This window comes from Schistocerca serialis, chromosome 6, assembly GCF_023864345.2.
Source record: "Schistocerca serialis cubense isolate TAMUIC-IGC-003099 chromosome 6, iqSchSeri2.2, whole genome shotgun sequence".
NCBI lineage: Eukaryota > Metazoa > Arthropoda > Insecta > Orthoptera > Acrididae > Schistocerca > Schistocerca serialis.
This window is the reverse complement of record NC_064643.1, coordinates 327,688,392-327,706,978: the sequence shown is the minus strand read 5'-3', so window position 1 is coordinate 327,706,978 and position 18,587 is coordinate 327,688,392. Positions and strand designations below refer to the sequence as shown.

Below are 18,587 nucleotides of genomic sequence, written 5' to 3'. Positions count from 1 at the left end.
CATCGATGATCTACCGCACCGTGGATTGTCCAGTAGAGAGAAATCTCATTCTTTAAACCTCTGCAACCGCCGCTGGATACTGCTGGGATCCACTGTGTCCTCCCCATAAACAGCGAGCAACTTCCTGTGAATCGATGTGGCAGAGTCATCGCCGGTCTTGAAGAGGAACACCATTACCGACCACTGTAGCAACCTGACATCTACTTCATGGGCCATTATGGCTCACCTGTAAATAAAAGAAAATGCTTTTATATACCAACTTATAGCTAAATGTTCCAAGTATGTTCACAAAAAATTTCATTCTCCTCCTGCAAAAAAAAAAAAAAAAAAAAAATTTAGAGATGACTGTGCAAAACTTTTTGAACGCCTTTTGTATATATAATATGAGTGCTCAGATGTCACACATTAGCAACCAGTGACAATAATGATGTCCACATTAATGACTACATGACCTTCATAACAGAATACTTTGTCCTCTGAACAACAGATGCTTAAAGTGACCTCCCTGCTCATCCAAACATTGCACAACCTGCTGGAATATACAGCTCTGGACCCTTGACAGCAAAGCCTCGTCCACAGTAACAAAAGCAGCATGAACACACACTACCAGTTCTTCTAAATTCATCGGGAGAGTAAAGTGCACATGCTCCTTCTGAATGCAGTGGTCATACAATAAGACCTCCATGTCTGAGCCATTTCCCAGGAGCTGTTCTGTCCAAATACTTTCGAACATAAATTCCAGAGTGTGGAGGTGCGCCATCATGTTGGAACCATATCCTCTGCCAAACATGTAGTGGAACATCTTCCAACGCATGAAGCAGATAGTTTGAGGGGAATGCATGATACCTTCATGCAATCAACCAGTCAGGCAATATTTAGGAGCCAAACACCTGTCGCCCAATATTCCCGCCCGGACGTTGACACCAAAGTAATCTTAATATCCACGGTCGTGAGTGACGTGCGGGTTAACCTCACACCAATGGTGGGCATTGTGCATATTGAAGATACCCTCAAAAGTGAATGCTGCTTCATCCGACTGTATTACGGTGTTCATGAAGTCATCATTGGCTTCCCATTGTTGTTGGAACCATTTACAGAGTTGCATCCTCTGATGGCGATCTGCAGGATGCAGGTGTTGCATGGAAGCATAATGATGCCCGTGCAGCATGTTAACAAGCGTGTGTTGCAAGACATGCAGCTGCCTTGCTTTGGTACATGTACTTCGCTGAGGTTCTTGGTATATGACCTCCAGAATAGCTTCCTCAGTAGCTGGAGTACGGCAGAGTCCATGGACCACCTCTGTCACACGATGGTGGAAGGAGGGAACCTGACTCCCAAAGATGCAGCTCCAGACAACGAAACACATTTTTATCTGGATGGCGTCAGCGAGGATATCTAGCAGCATATTCACAAGTGGCAACACCAGCCTGGTTATCAGTGCACCAAGGACCAGAAGCATATCCACATATTCATCATTTGTGTATGCCATATGTCTGCCCCACCAGTGTAGAGGTTTACAATGAGAAAATTCGATACGTGTATGCATGTATATTGGAGTCTGTCATGGGCACGTTATTCTGCTTGCAACTAGTCCCTGTCTGGTGGATAGCGCATACAGTATAAACATGCCATACGCCCTGCGTGCTGTTCCACCTAACGCACATCACCCCTCTGACAGATATTGTTCTGCATGATTCATCCTGATACCGCTAATTGTGAAATGTTCGGTTTTTAGTTACACTGCTTCTGTAACGGTAATAGACATGATGTTTCCACAATCCCAGCGATAGGATGATGATGATGATGATGATGATGATGATGATGATGATGATTGATGCATTGAGATATGTTCGCATGCGGTTACCAGACTCAGTGTTTATTTAGAGTGATAGTGATAACACATACAAATTGTAACAGAATTTGCACATTATTCCCCAAGCACATTGCTAGTCTTACTGATAACGTAAGGCCTGACGAAATGTAATAGACCTGAACGAGGTAAGAAAAATAGTTGGTCCTAATCTATCAGACCATTGGAGGAGGGTACAAAGAAAACAGGTTTCGCATTTAGTAGATGAAGGGGTGCAAATAAATTCACGCCCACAATGTGGAAAGGGCTTCTTTCAAAGATGATCAATCTTCCATTTCCAAGATTGTAGTATGTAGGTGGAGATGCTTTCTAGGGGACCCACTGCAATCACTGTTGATGTTTGATGCCAGATACTGTACCACCTGGACTACATTTACCAAATAAAAAACATATGCCTCAACCAAGGATTGAACCATCGACCTCCTGCACACTAACCCAAAACTATCCACTGCACTAACTGTACAGCATGACTAATATGTGCTGACAGAGGTAGTTACCATACATGTGGTTACAATGTTGTCAGATTGCCACTCTTCAACGTCCTTGATATTCATAAAAGTGGTTCTCTTCTCTCCAAAGGTCTCTTTGATTTTCCTGTAGGCAGTATCTATCTTACCCCTAGTGAGACAAGCTGGAGGTCGATGGTTCAATCCTTGGTTGAGGCATATGTTTTTTATTTGGTAAATGTAGTCCAGGTGGTACAGTATCTGGCATCAAACATCAACAGTGATTGCAGTGGGTCCCCTAGAAAGCATCTCCCTCCATGAACCATGGACCTTGCCGTAGGTGGGGGGGCTTGCGTGCCTCAGCGATACAGATAGCCGTACCGTAGGTGCAACCACAACGGAGGGGTATCTGTTGAGAGGCCAGACAAATGTGTGGTTCCTGAAGAGGGGCAGCAGCCTTTTCAGTAGTTGCAAGGGCAACAGTCTGGATGATTGACTGATCTGGCCTTGTAACACTAACCAAAACAGCCTTGCTGTGCTGGTACTGCGAACGGCTGAAAGCAAGGGGAAACTACAGCCGTAATTTTTCCCGAGGACATGCAGCTTTACTGTATGATTAAATGATGATGGCGTCCTCTTGGATAAAATAGTCTCCCATTCGGATCTCTGGGCGGGGACTACTCAGGAGGACGTCGTTATCAGGAGAAAGAAAACTGGTGTTCTACGGATCGGAGCGTGGAATGTCAGATCCCTTAATCGGGCAGGTAGGTTAGAAAATTTAAAAACGGAAATGGATAGGTTAAAGTTAGATATAGTGGGAATTAGTGAAGTTCACTGGCAGGAGGAACAAGACTTTTGGTCAGGTGATTACAGGGTTATAAATACAAAATCAAATAGGGGTAATGCAGGAGTAGGTTTAATAATGAATAAAAAAATAGGAATGCGGGTTAGCTACTACAAACAGCATAGTGAACGCATTATTGTGGCCAAGATAGACACAAAGCCCATGCCTACTACAGTAGTACAAGTTTATATGCCAACTAGCTCTGCAGATGATGAAGAAATAGATGAAATGTATGACGAGATAAAAGAAATTATTCAGGTAGTGAGGGGAGACGAAAATTTAATAGTCATGGGTGACTGGAATTCGTCAGTAGGAAAAGGGAGAGAAGGAAACATAGTAGGTGAATATGGATTGGGGGGAAGGAATGAAAGAGGAAGCCGCCTTGTAGAATTTTGCACAGAGCATAACTTAATCATAGCTAACACTTGGTTCAAGAATCATAAAAGAAGGTTGTATACCTGGAAGAATCCTGGAGATGCTAAAAGGTATCGGATAGATTATATAATGGTAAGACAGAGATTTAGGAACCAGGTTTTAAATTGTAAGACATTTCCTGGGGCAGATGTGGATTCTGACCACAATCTATTGGTTATGAACTGCAGATTGAAACTGAAGAAACTGCAAAAAGGTGGGAATTTAAGGAGATGGGACCTGGATAAACTGAAAGAACCAGAGGTTGTAGAGAGTTTCAGGGAGAGCATAAGGGAACAATTGACAGGAATGGGGGAAAGAAATACAGTAGAAGCAGAATGGGTAGCTCTGAGGGATGAAGTAGTGAAGGCAGCACACGATCAAGTAGGTAAAAAGACGAGGGCTAATAGAAATCCTTGGGTAACAGAAGAAATATTGAATTTAATTGATGAAAGGAGAAAATATAAAAATGCAGTAAATGAAGTAGGCAAAAAGGAATACAAAAGTCTCAAAAATGATATCGAAAGGAAGTGCAAAATGGCTAAGCAGGGATGGCTAGAGGACAAATGTAAGGATGTAGAGGCTTGTCTCACTAGGGGTAAGATAGATACTGCCTACAGGAAAATCAAAGAGACCTTTGGAGAGAAGAGAACCACTTTTATGAATATCAAGAGCTCAGATGGCAACCCAGTTCTAAGCAAAGAAGGGAAGGCAGAAAGGTGGAAGGAGTATATAGAGGGTTTATACAAGGGCGATGTACTTTGAGGACAATATTATAGAAATGGAAGAGGATGTAGATGAAGAAATGGGAGATAAGATACTGCGTGAAGAGTTTGACAGAGCACTGAAAGACCTGAGTCGAAACAAGGCCCCGGGGGTAGACAACATTCCATTAGAACTACTGATGACCTCTGGAGAGCCAGTCATGACAAAACTCTACCATCTGGTGAGCACGATGTATGAGACAGGCGAAATACCCTCAGACTTCAAGAAGAATATAATTATTCCAATCCCAAAGAAAGCAGGTGTTGACAGATGTGAAAATTACCGACCTATCAGTTTAATAAGTCACAGCTGCAAAATACTAACGCGAATTCTTTACAGACGAATGGAAAAACTGGTAGAAGCGGACCTCGGGGAAGATCAGTTTGGATTCCGTAGAAATGTTGGAACACGTGAGGCAATACTAACCTTACGACTTATCTTAGAAGAAAGTTTAAGAAAAGGCAAACCTACGGTTCTAGCATTTGTAGACTTAGAGAAAGCTTTTGACAATGTTGACTGGAATACTCTCTTTCAAATTCTAAAGGTGGCAGGGGTAAAATACAGGGAGCGAAAGGCTATTTACAATTTGTACAGAAACCAGATGGCAGTTATAAGAGTCTAGGGACATGAAAGGGAAGCAGCGGTTGGGAAGGGAGTGAGACAGGGTTGTAGCCTCTCCCCAATGTTATTCAATCTGTATGTTGAGCAAGCAGTAAAGGAAACAAAAGAAAAATTCGGAGTAGGTATTAAAATTCATGGAGAAGAAATAAAAACTTTGAGGTTCGCCGATGACATTGTAATTCTGTCAGAGACAGCAAAGGACTTGGAAGAGCAGTTGAACAGAATGGACAGTGTCTTGAAAGGCGGATATAAGATGAACATCAACAAAAGCAAAACGAGGATAATGGAATGTAGTCTAATTAAGTCGGGTGATGCTGAGGGAATTGGATTAGGAAATGAGACACTTAAAGTAGTAAAGGAGTTTTGCTATTTACGGAGTAAAATAACTGATGATGCACGAAGTAGAGAGGATATAAAATGTAGACTGGCAATGGCAAGGGAAGCGTTTCTGAAGAAGAGAAATTTGTTAACATCCAGTATAGATTTAAGTGTCAGGAAGTCGTTTCTGAAAGTATTTGTATGGAGTGTAGCCATGTATGGAAGTGAAACATGGACGATAACTAGTTTGGACAGGAAGAGAATAGAAGCTTTCGAAATGTGGTGCTACAGAAGAATGCTGAAGATAAGGTGGGTAGATCACGTAACTAATGAGGAGGTATTGAGTAGGATTGGGGAGAAGAGAAGTTTGTGGCACAACTTGACTAGAAGAAGGGATCAGTTGGTAGGACATGTTTTGAGGCATCAAGGGATCACAAATTTAGCATTGGAGGGCACCGTGGAGGGTAAAAATCGTAGAGGGAGACCAAGAGATGAATACACTAAACGGATTCAGAAGGATGTAGGTTGTAGTAGGTACTGGGAGATGAAGAATCTTGCACAGGATAGAGTAGCATGGAGAGCTGCATCAAACCAGTCTCAGGACTGAAGACCACAACAACAACAACAACAACGTCCTTTTTCTGCTGGATGTACTCGCCAACTAAAATTTTGTGAGATTGTGACATGTGAGGAGTCGTGCTGCAAAGCCCGAGTCCGCGAATTTCACTTCGCCCTGTATAGGGCTCAGCAGTGCATACAGACATCACCTACTGGGATTACAAAAATTTTTCTGGTTTGATAAATGTTGATGCTCTTCACCAGTATATGGCCAGATTTCATTGTCCTAACAACAGGGTATTTCGACGGCCAACTGGCCAGCCTCTTCTGGGAGAGTACAGGTGCACATTCACTGAGAAACTGAGCTAACATCAGATACCTTTCATACCCCAGGAACAGGTCATTGCATGTCCATGAGAGGCGAAAGGGCTGCCCTCTGTGAAGTGAAGAATTGCTGCACCACCAGCAGTAGAAACTAACAAAAGTGATGAATTGCAAATTAAAATGCGGCAGGTTGAAAACCAGACCATTGTTGTTTTATATCTGTTAAAATAGGAGCCCACATCTTGTTTAAAGGAAAACTTTTATCTCTGTTAGTAATGTCCTTGAATAATCATATTTCAGTGGATTCCTTAAGGCACAATCTCAATAATGGGAAGCCAGAGCAATAATTTGCATCTCTTTAAGTGACACATTATGCCCTTTGCTGAGACAATGTTCAGCGACGGCTAATTTTTCAAGCTGGAGCAGACTTAAGACGTTTATGTTCAACATATCGGTCATGAACCATTCAAATAGTCTGTCCAGTATAAGCCCTTCTGCAGTGACAGGGAATGATTTTATATACTCCAGGCTTCCTCGATCCCAAATCATCCTCAACAGATCCAGAAAGTGATCTGGTTTTGGCCAAAGGTAAAAGGACACTTTTAATGTCGTATTTGCTGAGGATTCTTAAAATTTTCCAAGAAATACTCCCTGCAAAGGGTAAAAAACCAAATGAATTAAGTGTCCATTATTGGTCCACATGGTGGTCCCAATTGAAAACCATGGGCAATTTGACGATCAGTATATCCATTTTGCCTGAAAGCAACCTTAAGGTAATCCAGTTCCAGCATCTGATTATCAGAATCCAAAATAGCATAAGCTCTCTTGAACTGTGTATGTAATGGATGACAACTAGTAGCATGGAGGTAGTGGTCCTTATGCATAGGTTTACTGTATACACTGCGTTCCAAAGTCCCAATTTCTTTTTTGTATACTAAAACATCTGAAAAAGGGTATTAATGAGCTGCTGTATGTGATGTTCCAGTGTGATTCTGCACCTGCAATCTCACCTGAACATGGTAGCCAGTTGGATCATCGAAACACAGTGATTATAAATGATCCATTGGGTTTTGTGTGAATGTATTTCACAAAATATTACGTACAAAATAGTAATTGATACATTGTATGAAAAAACACATTTTTCAGTTCTTGCACATCATTACAAATGTTCTATATTATCTCTGTTGCACTATCCTCATCTAAGCGGTAGTCAGGCTAAGCCCATACATGTTTGGGCATGTCCCTGTCAGTGTTCACCAGTGTGGCAGTGATGCAGTCCTGGAGTTCAACCAGTGTTGTCAGAACACACACACACTGGACATATCTCCAAAGAAAAGTCATGAACTGTAAAGGGAGCCACCTGAGGAGTGCCAAATCATTCTGAGCTCATCGCCCGACCCTCCGGTTTAGAATTTCCTTGTTCAGATGACAATGCACATATCTATGCCAATGAGGTGGAGCTCATCTGTTTTGTAACATGTGTAGGTATGTCATACCTGACACAGCTTTTCAAAAAAAAAAAAAAAAAAAAAAAAAAAAAAAAAAGTGGGTTCCTTAAACATTGCTATGCAACACAGCATGGAAGAATCTTTCTAGTCTCCACTGTAATATTGGGATTTTCCATGCCCCTTATGCGGACGTTGTGACGATTGACTTTACTGTTTAAATGGAACATCGTCTCATCACTGAACATGAATCAGCAGGAAAATTAGTCTTTCATTGCTCCCTGGAAAACTTCACAAAATTCGCTCCTGATGGTGCAGTCATTTGGCCGTAAACGTCACAACACCTGTATGCAATACGGTTTCTGATGTAATTGCTTCTGCAGAATCTTCCACGCAATTGGCTAAGGAATGCCCAGTTCATGAACTGTACAATGTGTACATTTCATTGGGTTATGAAAGAACACATCTCAAACACTCGCCATTGTTTCCTCTGTGATGAGTGGTCTCCTGGAGCGTCTTCCTTTACAGAAGCAACTTGTGTCCGTGAACTGTCAATACCATCACAGAATGCTTTGGTGTGTTGGTGGCTGTATGTTGTATTGTCTTTGGAATGCCTACTGCATGGTACTGATGGATTCTGTCTTCCCATATTACAACAAAAAATGCTTTCTCTTGATTAGTCTCAATTTTGCAAACTTTTATCGCCCTACCACCTGACGAATCAATATGGAACCTGTAATGGCGTAAACAAAGCTTTAACATATGCTCTTTGGATTGTTTATTAGTACAAATGGGTGGGTATTATATATTGAAAGCTGTAACACGCCAAAACCCAATGACTCATTCTTAATCACCTTATATATATTGTGTCATCGGCACGATGGAACCCAGCTGCGAACCAATGAGGACCATCAACATTGCCTATTATACTCTCCAGTAGTTAATTTTGTAGCCAGTTTTCTTATGCATTGTTACCAGTAAGAGAGGACAAGTACTACAGTGATGCCAAAACAAAGAAAAGAGAGGATACATACTGTAGACAATGTGTCTTAATAACACCTGACATTGTTTCCCTATTCATACTTGACTTGTTTTCCTCTTTTCAGATAAATCAAATAGTTATGCACTAGACAGCATTAAGACATCTTTGTTCCTTATGTGCCTTGACAAGCCCAATCCTAACTTAAAGGGCTTGAATAAATCAACAGTAAATGCTTTGCAAATGGTTCATGGACTTGGAAGTAAAGTGAATGGTGCAAATCGTTGGTATGACAAAACTGTACAGGTATGTAAACAAGTTATGTAAAAAGTATTAGATGTATTACACATATTAATTTGCAGAATTCTTTGGAAGCATGTAGATAAATTACTTATCTTTTTCTGATAAATGAGGAGTACTACTTATTGTTTCTGTAGATTCTGTCTCTGTCTTCTTTAGGCACAGCTGGAGAATATTGAAGAGCATGATTACTGTGTACATTGTGTGAATATCGCATTGTGATTGCGTACATAGAATCACACAGCTGCTTCTCTTTCACACACTACACATCAGAAAAAATGACACGCCAAAACTGTAATTAGAGTTCGGTAGTGGTCTTGTGGACTTCAAATTTCACTGTGACGGTGAGCCATTTCATCGCAAAAGTATTCATGATTGAAGTACCTTGACCATTGGGGGAACTAGATGTTAAGTGTCTCCGTTGTATTCTTTCTACTATTTCTGCACAGAATGTGTGCAAAGACTGGGTGCGTTGTCACATTAAGAGGCTCTGCCACTGGCATTCTCAGATATCCACTTTTCTGTACGATAGCCTGCATTTCTTGCCAAATGAAATGACAGTCAAAGATGTGACAATGTGTACCACTCTTTATTTAATCTTCTCCATCCCTCCCTCCCTGCTCTGTTACTGCTATCCAGTAAGGGCTCCACTCTGATGAGCACTGCTCAAGAATCTTGTGAACGAGGAGTTTGTAAAATCCTTCTTTTATGGATAAATTACATTTACTTAAGATTCTTCCAGTGAGTCTGACTGGCATCTGATTTTTGTAATATTTTCATGTGGTCATTCTATTTTTGCTCACTCTGGGCAATGGTTGCTCCTGCTTATTTTCCTTTGTTACCAATTCTAGTGATTTATTGCCAATAGTGTAATCAAACAGTAATCCATCTCTTTGCCTCTTTATACCCAGGGTTAACTGCTGTTGTCGATCCTGTGCAAGTTTTCCTGCATTTCACTTTACTCTTCTGACATTGCAACTTTCCTATAGACAACAGCATTGAGAGTGGACAGCCTCTTGGTGCTCCCGACAGTATATGCATTATTCACCTAAGTTGTATACATTACAATTGGGTACTCTCAAAGTTGTATTAACAATTGTTGATTTTTTGCAATTTGACATATTGCTATTAGCTGTAGGTCAAATCGAGCACTGAGCAAGACCTCTTTTCATTGATGCAGCATTAAACCTTCACCTTTTTTCCCTCTTTCTTTTACAGATATAAATTTTATAATACAAAGTGTCTCATTTGGTTAAAAACTGCTCCTCCTTTCATTACTTACTCAGCTTTCTGTCCAACTTTACTTCAGTCTGTAATACTGAATGAGGGGAAGACAGTGGGATACTTCTCAAAGTAGAAAAAACTATTCTAACTTTTTAACTGTTGTTTTTTCCTCAGAGAGTAAAAAAAGAAACTGTGAGCGAGGTTAGAAAGGAGGGTAAAATTATTCATACCTTAAACTGAGGGCAACCACCTGTTATGAAACCAAGGAAGTGGAAGATGAAGGGGGGAGGGGGGGGGGGGAGAGAGAGAGAGAGAGAGAGAGAGAGAGAGAGAGAGAGAGAGAGAGAGAGAGAGAGACAGCAATTAGAAAAAAGATCTCTGAACAGAGAGAAAAGATCACAAAGCATAAGAAAATATTAATGGGGACTGACCAGATAATTAAATGACATTGAAAGATGAACAGGCCAGAATTACAAACAGCACATAGGCAGAACAGTAAGAAGAAAGCCTTGAAGGTATTTACTTCCATCACAAGTAAAATTCACCACTCTCTCTACAATCTCCCTCTTCATCATTGTCTTCTCCCTGAGGAACAACAGTTCCAAGATCTAGGATAGTTTTTTCTACTTTTAAATATGTGCAATCAGCAGTACTTGCAGTTTGCCTCCTTGATTAGTGGCATGTCATTCTGTCTTCTAGTTAGCATAAAAATATTTTATTTTTGGTACACATTATTGTAATTTAATAATGTATGTACTTTTAAGCTGTTTTCTTTGAGGAATTTACTTTTTTACTTGCAGAATGTTATTGTGCTCCTCATATGTACGCAAATCCATTAAATAGTCTTTCCCTGTCCTTCTACCTCTCCATTTCCATCTCCTCCCCCCCCCCCCCCCCCCACCCACCCTCTCTCAATCCCCCTTCCTTTCTCTTCCATTTAATTCAGCAATTACATCAGAGATGACTTATTTTTAGTGTTAATTTTTTTTTCAGTTTGTGGTTGGTCCTGATGGAGAATTAGGACTGACATATGAGCATAGTCCTGCCGAGGGGCCTCCCATTGCTAATTTGATGGACCATATCATGGATTACATGTAAGTTTATGTAAACTACCTTCTCTTGAAAGATGGACACTTTAAAATCCAACTCTAAATGCCATGCTACAGTAAATGCTATGTACAAGATGTCCCCTCTTTTTGACCTATCCTCCTTTTCTCCTATTGTTTTTTATACAAATAATGTCAAATTAAACACACTTAATTTTTTTTCTATGACCAGTAGTAATTTGGATTCTCTCTCTCTCTCTCTCTCTCTCTCTCTCTCTCTACTCAAAAGAACATAAAACTACACACTTTATCCACATCTGCAAATTGCCTGAATATTGAAAAGTCATGTTAATATGATAGGAAAGGCTCCGGCAGAATTTAAATAATTTAGGAGTAAAGGAGACCACTCACCGAATAGTAAAAGGATTGAGTCATCAACAGGCTCAGGTGTGTGTGTGTGTGTGTGTGTGTGTGTGTGTGTAGTCACCTGAAAGCTAGCAAAGTTTTCATTCTTTTTTTGCTCCCCAGGGGGCTCGAATCTCTTTCGTGAGTATGTGCTTGACCATCACAGAGGCCTAGCGCTTGAAGCACTATTTCTTTCCATGTTGCAAGTTTATTGTTAAACTTCCTCCCCTCCTTGCTTTCCATTGGATAGTCTCCTTGGTGTCAGTTGCGCCTGGATTTGGTGTGATTTGGGACACTTCATTTTCTTCCCTTCCAGCATTCTAAAACTTTTCCTTCATAATTATATGGTCTCCATTGTTAGGTTTGATGTCCCATATCCTTTTTCTCCCCCCACTCCAAATTTTACAGACATGTTTCCAACAGGAAAAGAAACCACAAGACTCTTGATCGACTCCCCTGTAACGAGAACAAGAAGAAATATGATCATCTACATCCTGCATGTATGATGATAATGCATGCTATAGCTACAAGTTTGTCATCCTCTCTAGTGACTGTACCATTCCACTCCGTGTCTTCTACATTAGGCACAGGGGCTGCTCTACTACACCTGCTCCCCTGTTCCACGGGAGCCCTTCTCTACTGCTTTAATCACACCCCCTTTCCGAGTGTTGGCTCCCTACCCACCAGCAACATTCATTCGCAACCCTCGGCGGATTCCGTATCCTCGCAACCAGTGGCAGCTGCAGCCCTGAGGAATGATCTGACTCCTTGGTCCCTTCAAGTCCCCACAGGATACTGGCAGTGTTATCCTCCAGTGAAATTGCAGTAGTTTTTCCTGCCACCCGACTCAGCTATGACGTCTCTTGTGCATTTCTCCTGCTCTTTGCCTTGCTCTCTGGGAAACTTGTTTCCCAGGTATATGGACCCCCACCCTCTGCAGTTATTGGGGCTATTTTAAGAATCACACTGTCTGTGAAAGAAGTTTGGCTGGTGTTTCCATGCACATTCTGGACTCTTATCTACAGAAAATAAGTGCCACACAACTTAACAGGCTGCACTGTTCATGTGGAGGCATCTGTGGAATTTGCTGTCTGTAATGTGTATGTGCCTCCTGATGATGAGATGCCCCAGAATGCATTTTATGCACTGTTTTCTCAGCTCCTCCCTGTGGGATCCTGCCCACACGTCTAATATAGGGTGCCTAGGATGCTGCTTTCTCAGATAGCGAAACAATAATTCCAGCAAATCTTATTACCAGAGCTTATTACAGTAAAGTAAATTGACAATACTTAACTTTGCCTTTTTACGATGAGGTCAACCAATTGGCGACATGCAAATAGTCAATTCCTTCAATATATACCATTTCCATGCAAACAAATCACAAGTTCATAGTCACTGCTATAGGGTTTATATCACAGCTCGTCTTCTAGTGGGGCTCTTCTAGTGTGACCGAGGCTAGCTGGAGGGGCGCTTATACTCTCTTCATATAGGTGCCTCTCCTGTCATGGTGTCGTCCTAGTCAGAGTTCTGTTGGCTGACGTAGTCTCACAGGCTTCTCTGATGTTTCGTTCAGGCTGACATGCCGGCACTTGATGTTACGCTGGAACATTACTGCCCCCCTCCCAAAACGTAGTACCATCATTGTGTAGTGAGCACAACAACGGTGGGGGAGGCCAGAGGGTGGACGCTGCACTGGACTGAAAGCTGTGGTTGCAGGGGACGTCAAGCTTCCGGCCGTACCCCACCATCCAGCCTGCACTCTGGCAGAAACATCCCCCAGAAAATGTCCAGAAGGGTACGCGTCCACCTCCGGAGGCCAAGTACCAGATGTGGAAGATGACAGCAGCTGCGGTGTGGGCGGGTCCAGCTCCATCGGTAGGACGAGAGGAGGCAAAGGCTCTGTCTCAATGGGGTCATCCCTCGGTGTCATGACGACACCCTCTGGCGGCTTCTGTGGCCATGCTGTCCTTGGGATCCGTGAATCTGAGGGAAGAGACACAGAAGGATCACCGGGTATATGACAGTGGCGGAGCTGATTGTGATGTCAGCACTGCAAGCCATCTGGATGTGAAATAAGATACTTGGAAGTGCCAAGTCAGCGGACTACCTCACCTTGCGCCCCCCATCTGCTGCCACTAAAAACCCTGTAAAAGACAATATCATGCGACATGAAGGAATACTTGCGGCCTTCCTTCAGTGTTGGATGCAGAGGGGTGGAGCAGTGCCCGATGGCTGCGGCCGTGAAGCGGTTCTGCTGGTGATGGTCCATCTCGTGGGTGCGAACTATAGGATGCAAGAAACAGTTGCAATACTTGATTCCTGGTGCATGTGGAGAGTCGTTCAGGCCGACGTGCCGGCACTTGATGTTACACCGGAACACTCCCACCCTTCCTAATAATGAGGGCAGCAACTACGACCAGTGGCCATGGTAGAGCTTTTTGAAAACTTGCTCACAGAGCAATTGCAGTCAGGTGCGTAATGGGGCCCCTTAGGGAAATGGCAGCAAGAGAGGGGAAGAAAACCAATGTGCACTCCGTGTGCATACCGGGGGGAGTCATTCCAGATGTGGAAAGGGTCCTTCCGGATGCCATGAAGGGTACAGGGTGCACCCATCTGCAGGTGGTCGCTCATGTCGGCACCAATGATGTGTGTCGCTATGGATCGGAGGAAATCCTCTCTGGCTTCCGGCGGCTATCTGATTTGGTGAAGACTGCCAGTCTCGCTAGCGGGATGAAAGCAGAGCTCACCATCTGCAGCATCGTCGACAGGACTGACTGCGGACCTTTGGTACACAGCCGAGTGGAGGGTCTGAATCAGAGGCTGAGACGGTTCTGCGACCGTGTGGGCTGCAGATTCCTCGACTTGCGCCATAGGGTGGTGGGGTTTTGGGTTCCGCTGGATAGGTCAGGAGTCCACTACACGCAACAAGCGGCTACACGGGTAGCAGGGGTTGTGTGGTGTGGGCTGGGCGGTTTTTTAGGTTAGATGGCCTTGGGCAAGTACAGAAAGGGCAACAGCCTCAACAGGTGCGGGGCAAAGTCAGGACATGCGGGGACCAAGCAGCAATCGGTATTGTAATTGTCAACTGTCGAAGCTGCGTTGGTAAAGTACCAGAACTTCAAGCGCTGATAGAAAGCACCGAAGCTGAAATCGTTATAGGTACAGAAAGCTGGCTTAAGCCAGAGATAAATTCTGCCGAAATTTTTACAAAGGTACAGACGGTGTTTAGAAAGGATAGATTGCATGCAACCGGTGGTGGAGTGTTCGTCGCTGTTAGTAGTAGTTTATCCTGTAGTGAAGTAGAAGTGGGTAGTTCCTGTGAATTATTGTGGGTGGAGGTTACACTCGACAACCGAACTAGGTTAATAATTGGCTCCTTTTACCGACCTCCCGACACAGCAGCATTAGTGGCAGAACAACTGAGAGAAAATTTGGAATACATTTCACATAAATTTTCTCAGCATGTTATAGTCTTAGGTGGAGATTTCAATTTACCAGATATAGACTGGGACACTCAGATGTTTAGGACGGGTGGTAGGGACAGAGCATCTAGTGACATTATACTGAGTGCACTATCCGAAAATTACCTCGAGCAATTAAACAGAGAACCGACTCGTGGAGATAACATCTTGGACCTACTGATAACAAACAGACCCGAACTTTTCGACTCTGTATGTACAGAACAGGGAATCAGTGATCATAAGGCCGTTGCAGCATCCCTGAATATGGAAGTTAATAGGAATATAAAAAAAGGGAGGAAGGTTTATCTGTTTAGCAAGAGTAATAGAAGGCAGATTTCAGAGTACCTAACAGATCAAAACGAAAATTTCTGTTCAGACACTGACAATTTTGAGTGTTTATGGAAAAAGTTCAAGGCAATCGTAAAATGCGTTTTAGACAGGTACGTGCCGAGTAAAACTGTGAGGGACGGGAAAAACCCACCGTGGTACAACAACAAAGTTAGGAAACTACTGCGAAAGCAAAGAGAGCTCCACTCCAAGTTTAAACGCAGCCAAAACCTCTCAGACAAACAGAAGCTAAACGATGTCAAAGTTAGCGTAAGGAGGGCTATGCGTGAAGCGTTCAGTGAATTCGAAAGTAAAATTCTATGTACCGACTTGACAGAAAATCCTAGGAAGTTCTGGTCTTACGTTAAATCAGTAAGTGGCTCGAAACAGCATATCCAGACACTACGGGATGATGATGGCATTGAAACAGAGGATGACACGCGTAAAGCTGAAATACTAAACACCTTTTTCCAAAGCTGTTTCACAGAGGAAGACCGCACTGCAGTTCCTTCTCTAAATCCTCGCACAAACGAAAAAATGGCTGACATCGAAATAAGTGTCCAAGGAATAGAAAAGCAACTGGAATCACTCAATAGAGGAAAGTCCACTGGACCTGACAGGATACCAATTCGATTCTACACAGAGTACGCGAAAGAACTTGCCCCCCTTCTAACAGCCGTGTACTGCAAGTCTCTAGAGGAACGGAGGGTTCCAAATGATTGGAAAAGAGCACAGATAGTCCCAGTCTTCAAGAAGGGTCGTCGAGCAGATGCGCAAAACTATAGACCTATATCTCTGACGTCGATCTGTTGTAGAATTTTAGAACATGTTTTTTGCTCGAGTATCATGTCGTTTTTGGAAACCCAGAATCTACTATGTAGAAACAGCGATCGTGTGAGACCCAACTCGCTTTATTTGTTCATGAGACCCAGAAAATATTAGATACAGGCTCCCAGGTAGATGCTATTTTTCTTGACTTCCGGAAGGCGTTCGATACAGTTCCGCACTGTCGCCTGATAAGCAAAGTAAGAGCCTACGGAATATCAGACCAGCTGTGTGGCTGGATTGAAGAGTTTTTAGCAAACAGAACACAGCATGTTGTTATCAATGGAGAGACGTCTACAGACGTTAAAGTAACCTCTGGCGTGCCACAGGGGAGTGTTATGGGACCATTGCTTTTCACAATATATATAAATGACTTAGTAGATAGTGTCAGAAGTTCCATGCGGCTTTTCGCGGATGATGCTGTAGTATACAGAGAAGTTGCAGCATTAGAAAATTGTAGCGAAATGCAGGAAGATCTGCAGCGGATAGGCACTTGGTGCAGGGAGTGGCAACTGACCCTTAACATAGACAAATGTAATGTATTGCGAATACATAGAAAGAAGGATCCTTTATTGTATGATTATATGATAGCGGAACAAACACTGGTAGCAGTTACTTCTGTAAAATATCTGGGAGTATGCGTGCGGAACGATTTGAAGTGGAATGATCATATAAAATTAATTGTTGGTAAGGCAGTTACCAGGTTGAGATTCATTGGGAGAGTGCTTAGAAAATGTAGTCCATCAACAAAGGAGGTGGATTACAAAACACTCGTTCGACCTATACTTGAGTATTGCTCATCAGTGTGGGATCCGTACCAGATCGGTTTGACGGAGGAGATAGAGAAGATCCAAAGAAGAGCGGCGCGTTTCATCACAGGGTTATTTGGTAACCGTAATAGCGTTACGAAGATGTTTAATAAACTCAAGTGGCAGACTCTGCAAGAGAGGCGCTCTGCATCGCGGTGTAGCTTGCTCGCCAGGTTTCGAGAGGGTGTGTTTCTGGATGAGGTATCAAATATATTGCTTCCCCCTACTTATACCTCCCGAGGAGATCACGAATGTAAAATTAGAGAGATTAGAGCGCACACGGAGGCTTTCAGACAGTCGTTCTTCCCGCAAACCATACGCGACTGGAACAGGAAAGGGAGGTAATGACAGTGGCACGTAAAGTGCCCTCCGCCACACACCGTTGGGTGGCTTGCGGAATATAAATGTAAATGTAGATGTAGATGTAGAGCTCTATTTTTCTCTTTCGAATCCTGATGTTCCCACACATTTCAGCGTGGCATATGGATCTTATTTGGCCATTGAACTTTCCAATTGCAGTTTCTGATTTCTTCTGTCCATCCATCCATCCATCAGGGAGTCCATAATGACCTGTGTGATAGTAGTCATTTCCAAAACTCTTGATCCTCTCTCAGCGTAACTGGCCTGGGCAGCCACCCAGTTGGGCTCTCTCCAAAGTTGATTGGGGTATTTTAACCACTGCTGTTGTTTGCACCCTGAGACGTGGAGGTATCGATGTGGCTGTCCAGAGTACAACTGCAGCCATTATCTCGGCAGTTGATTTACTGATTCCCTCTTTCTTGCGACTCCCTGTCAGAAGATAATACTTTGGTGGACCCCCGAACTTATTGTGGTCATTATAAATCGCATACTGTCCCTCCATTATCATAAGTGATATCCGTCAATGGAGCACCTTGTTTCCTTTAAGTAGCTCTTTTCCGGGTCTGCTGCCTCATAAAATGACTGAAAAGAGATTGCTGGGAATGGTATGTTGCTACCATCGGACCACGTAGCCCTCATTTGCAGGTTTGTGCAAAGATTAGACACCTGCATCGACACTAGTCCCCTCCATGGGTCCCTTGTATCTCTGTAAATGATGTTGTCTACACTGACCCAGATGCTGTTACCGAACATTTTGCTTTGTATTATGCAAGCGTCCTCAAGTAGTGGGTTGAACACCTTCACTTAGCATTTACTACTCGCCACCTGGAGCCATATAATGCTCCATTCAGTGAGTGAGAAGTCCCTCAGTGTCGTAGCTCTTTGCCCTTACACAGCCCCAGGGCTAGACTGCATCCACAACAAAATGCTTAAACACTTAGCAGGTGATTGCCAAAGACAGTGTCTGGAGCAAGGGTGAGTTGCCTTCTCATTGGTGAGAAAGCATGATTGTCCCAGTACTGAAAATGGGTAAACATCCTCTTGAGATGGACAACTGTTACCCAACTAGTCGCACTAATGTTCTGTGCAAGTTGCTTGAACATATGGTAATCTGACAGCTGTGTTGGTACTTTGAGTCTCATGGTCTTTCGGTTCTGCCCCAGGGTGGATTTCACCAAGGCCATTTTACTGCCAACAATGTGATCTGCCTGGAGTCTGTTGTGTGGTTAGCTTTAGCCCAATGTCAGCA

General features: G+C 43.0%; 1 protein-coding gene across 3 annotated transcripts in view; it reads left to right on the top strand.

The window, feature by feature from the left end:
* LOC126485101 (carnitine O-acetyltransferase-like) overlaps positions 1-18,587 on the top strand; it is a 99,933-nt gene that overhangs the window by 58,572 nt on the left and 22,774 nt on the right. For all 3 annotated transcript variants that reach the window (XM_050108723.1, XM_050108724.1, XM_050108721.1), the window contains exons 8-9: positions 8,709-8,887; positions 11,099-11,199. In XM_050108723.1, the coding sequence (XP_049964680.1) occupies positions 8,709-8,887; positions 11,099-11,199 (280 nt within the window). The remainder of the gene's footprint in view (positions 1-8,708; positions 8,888-11,098; positions 11,200-18,587) is intronic.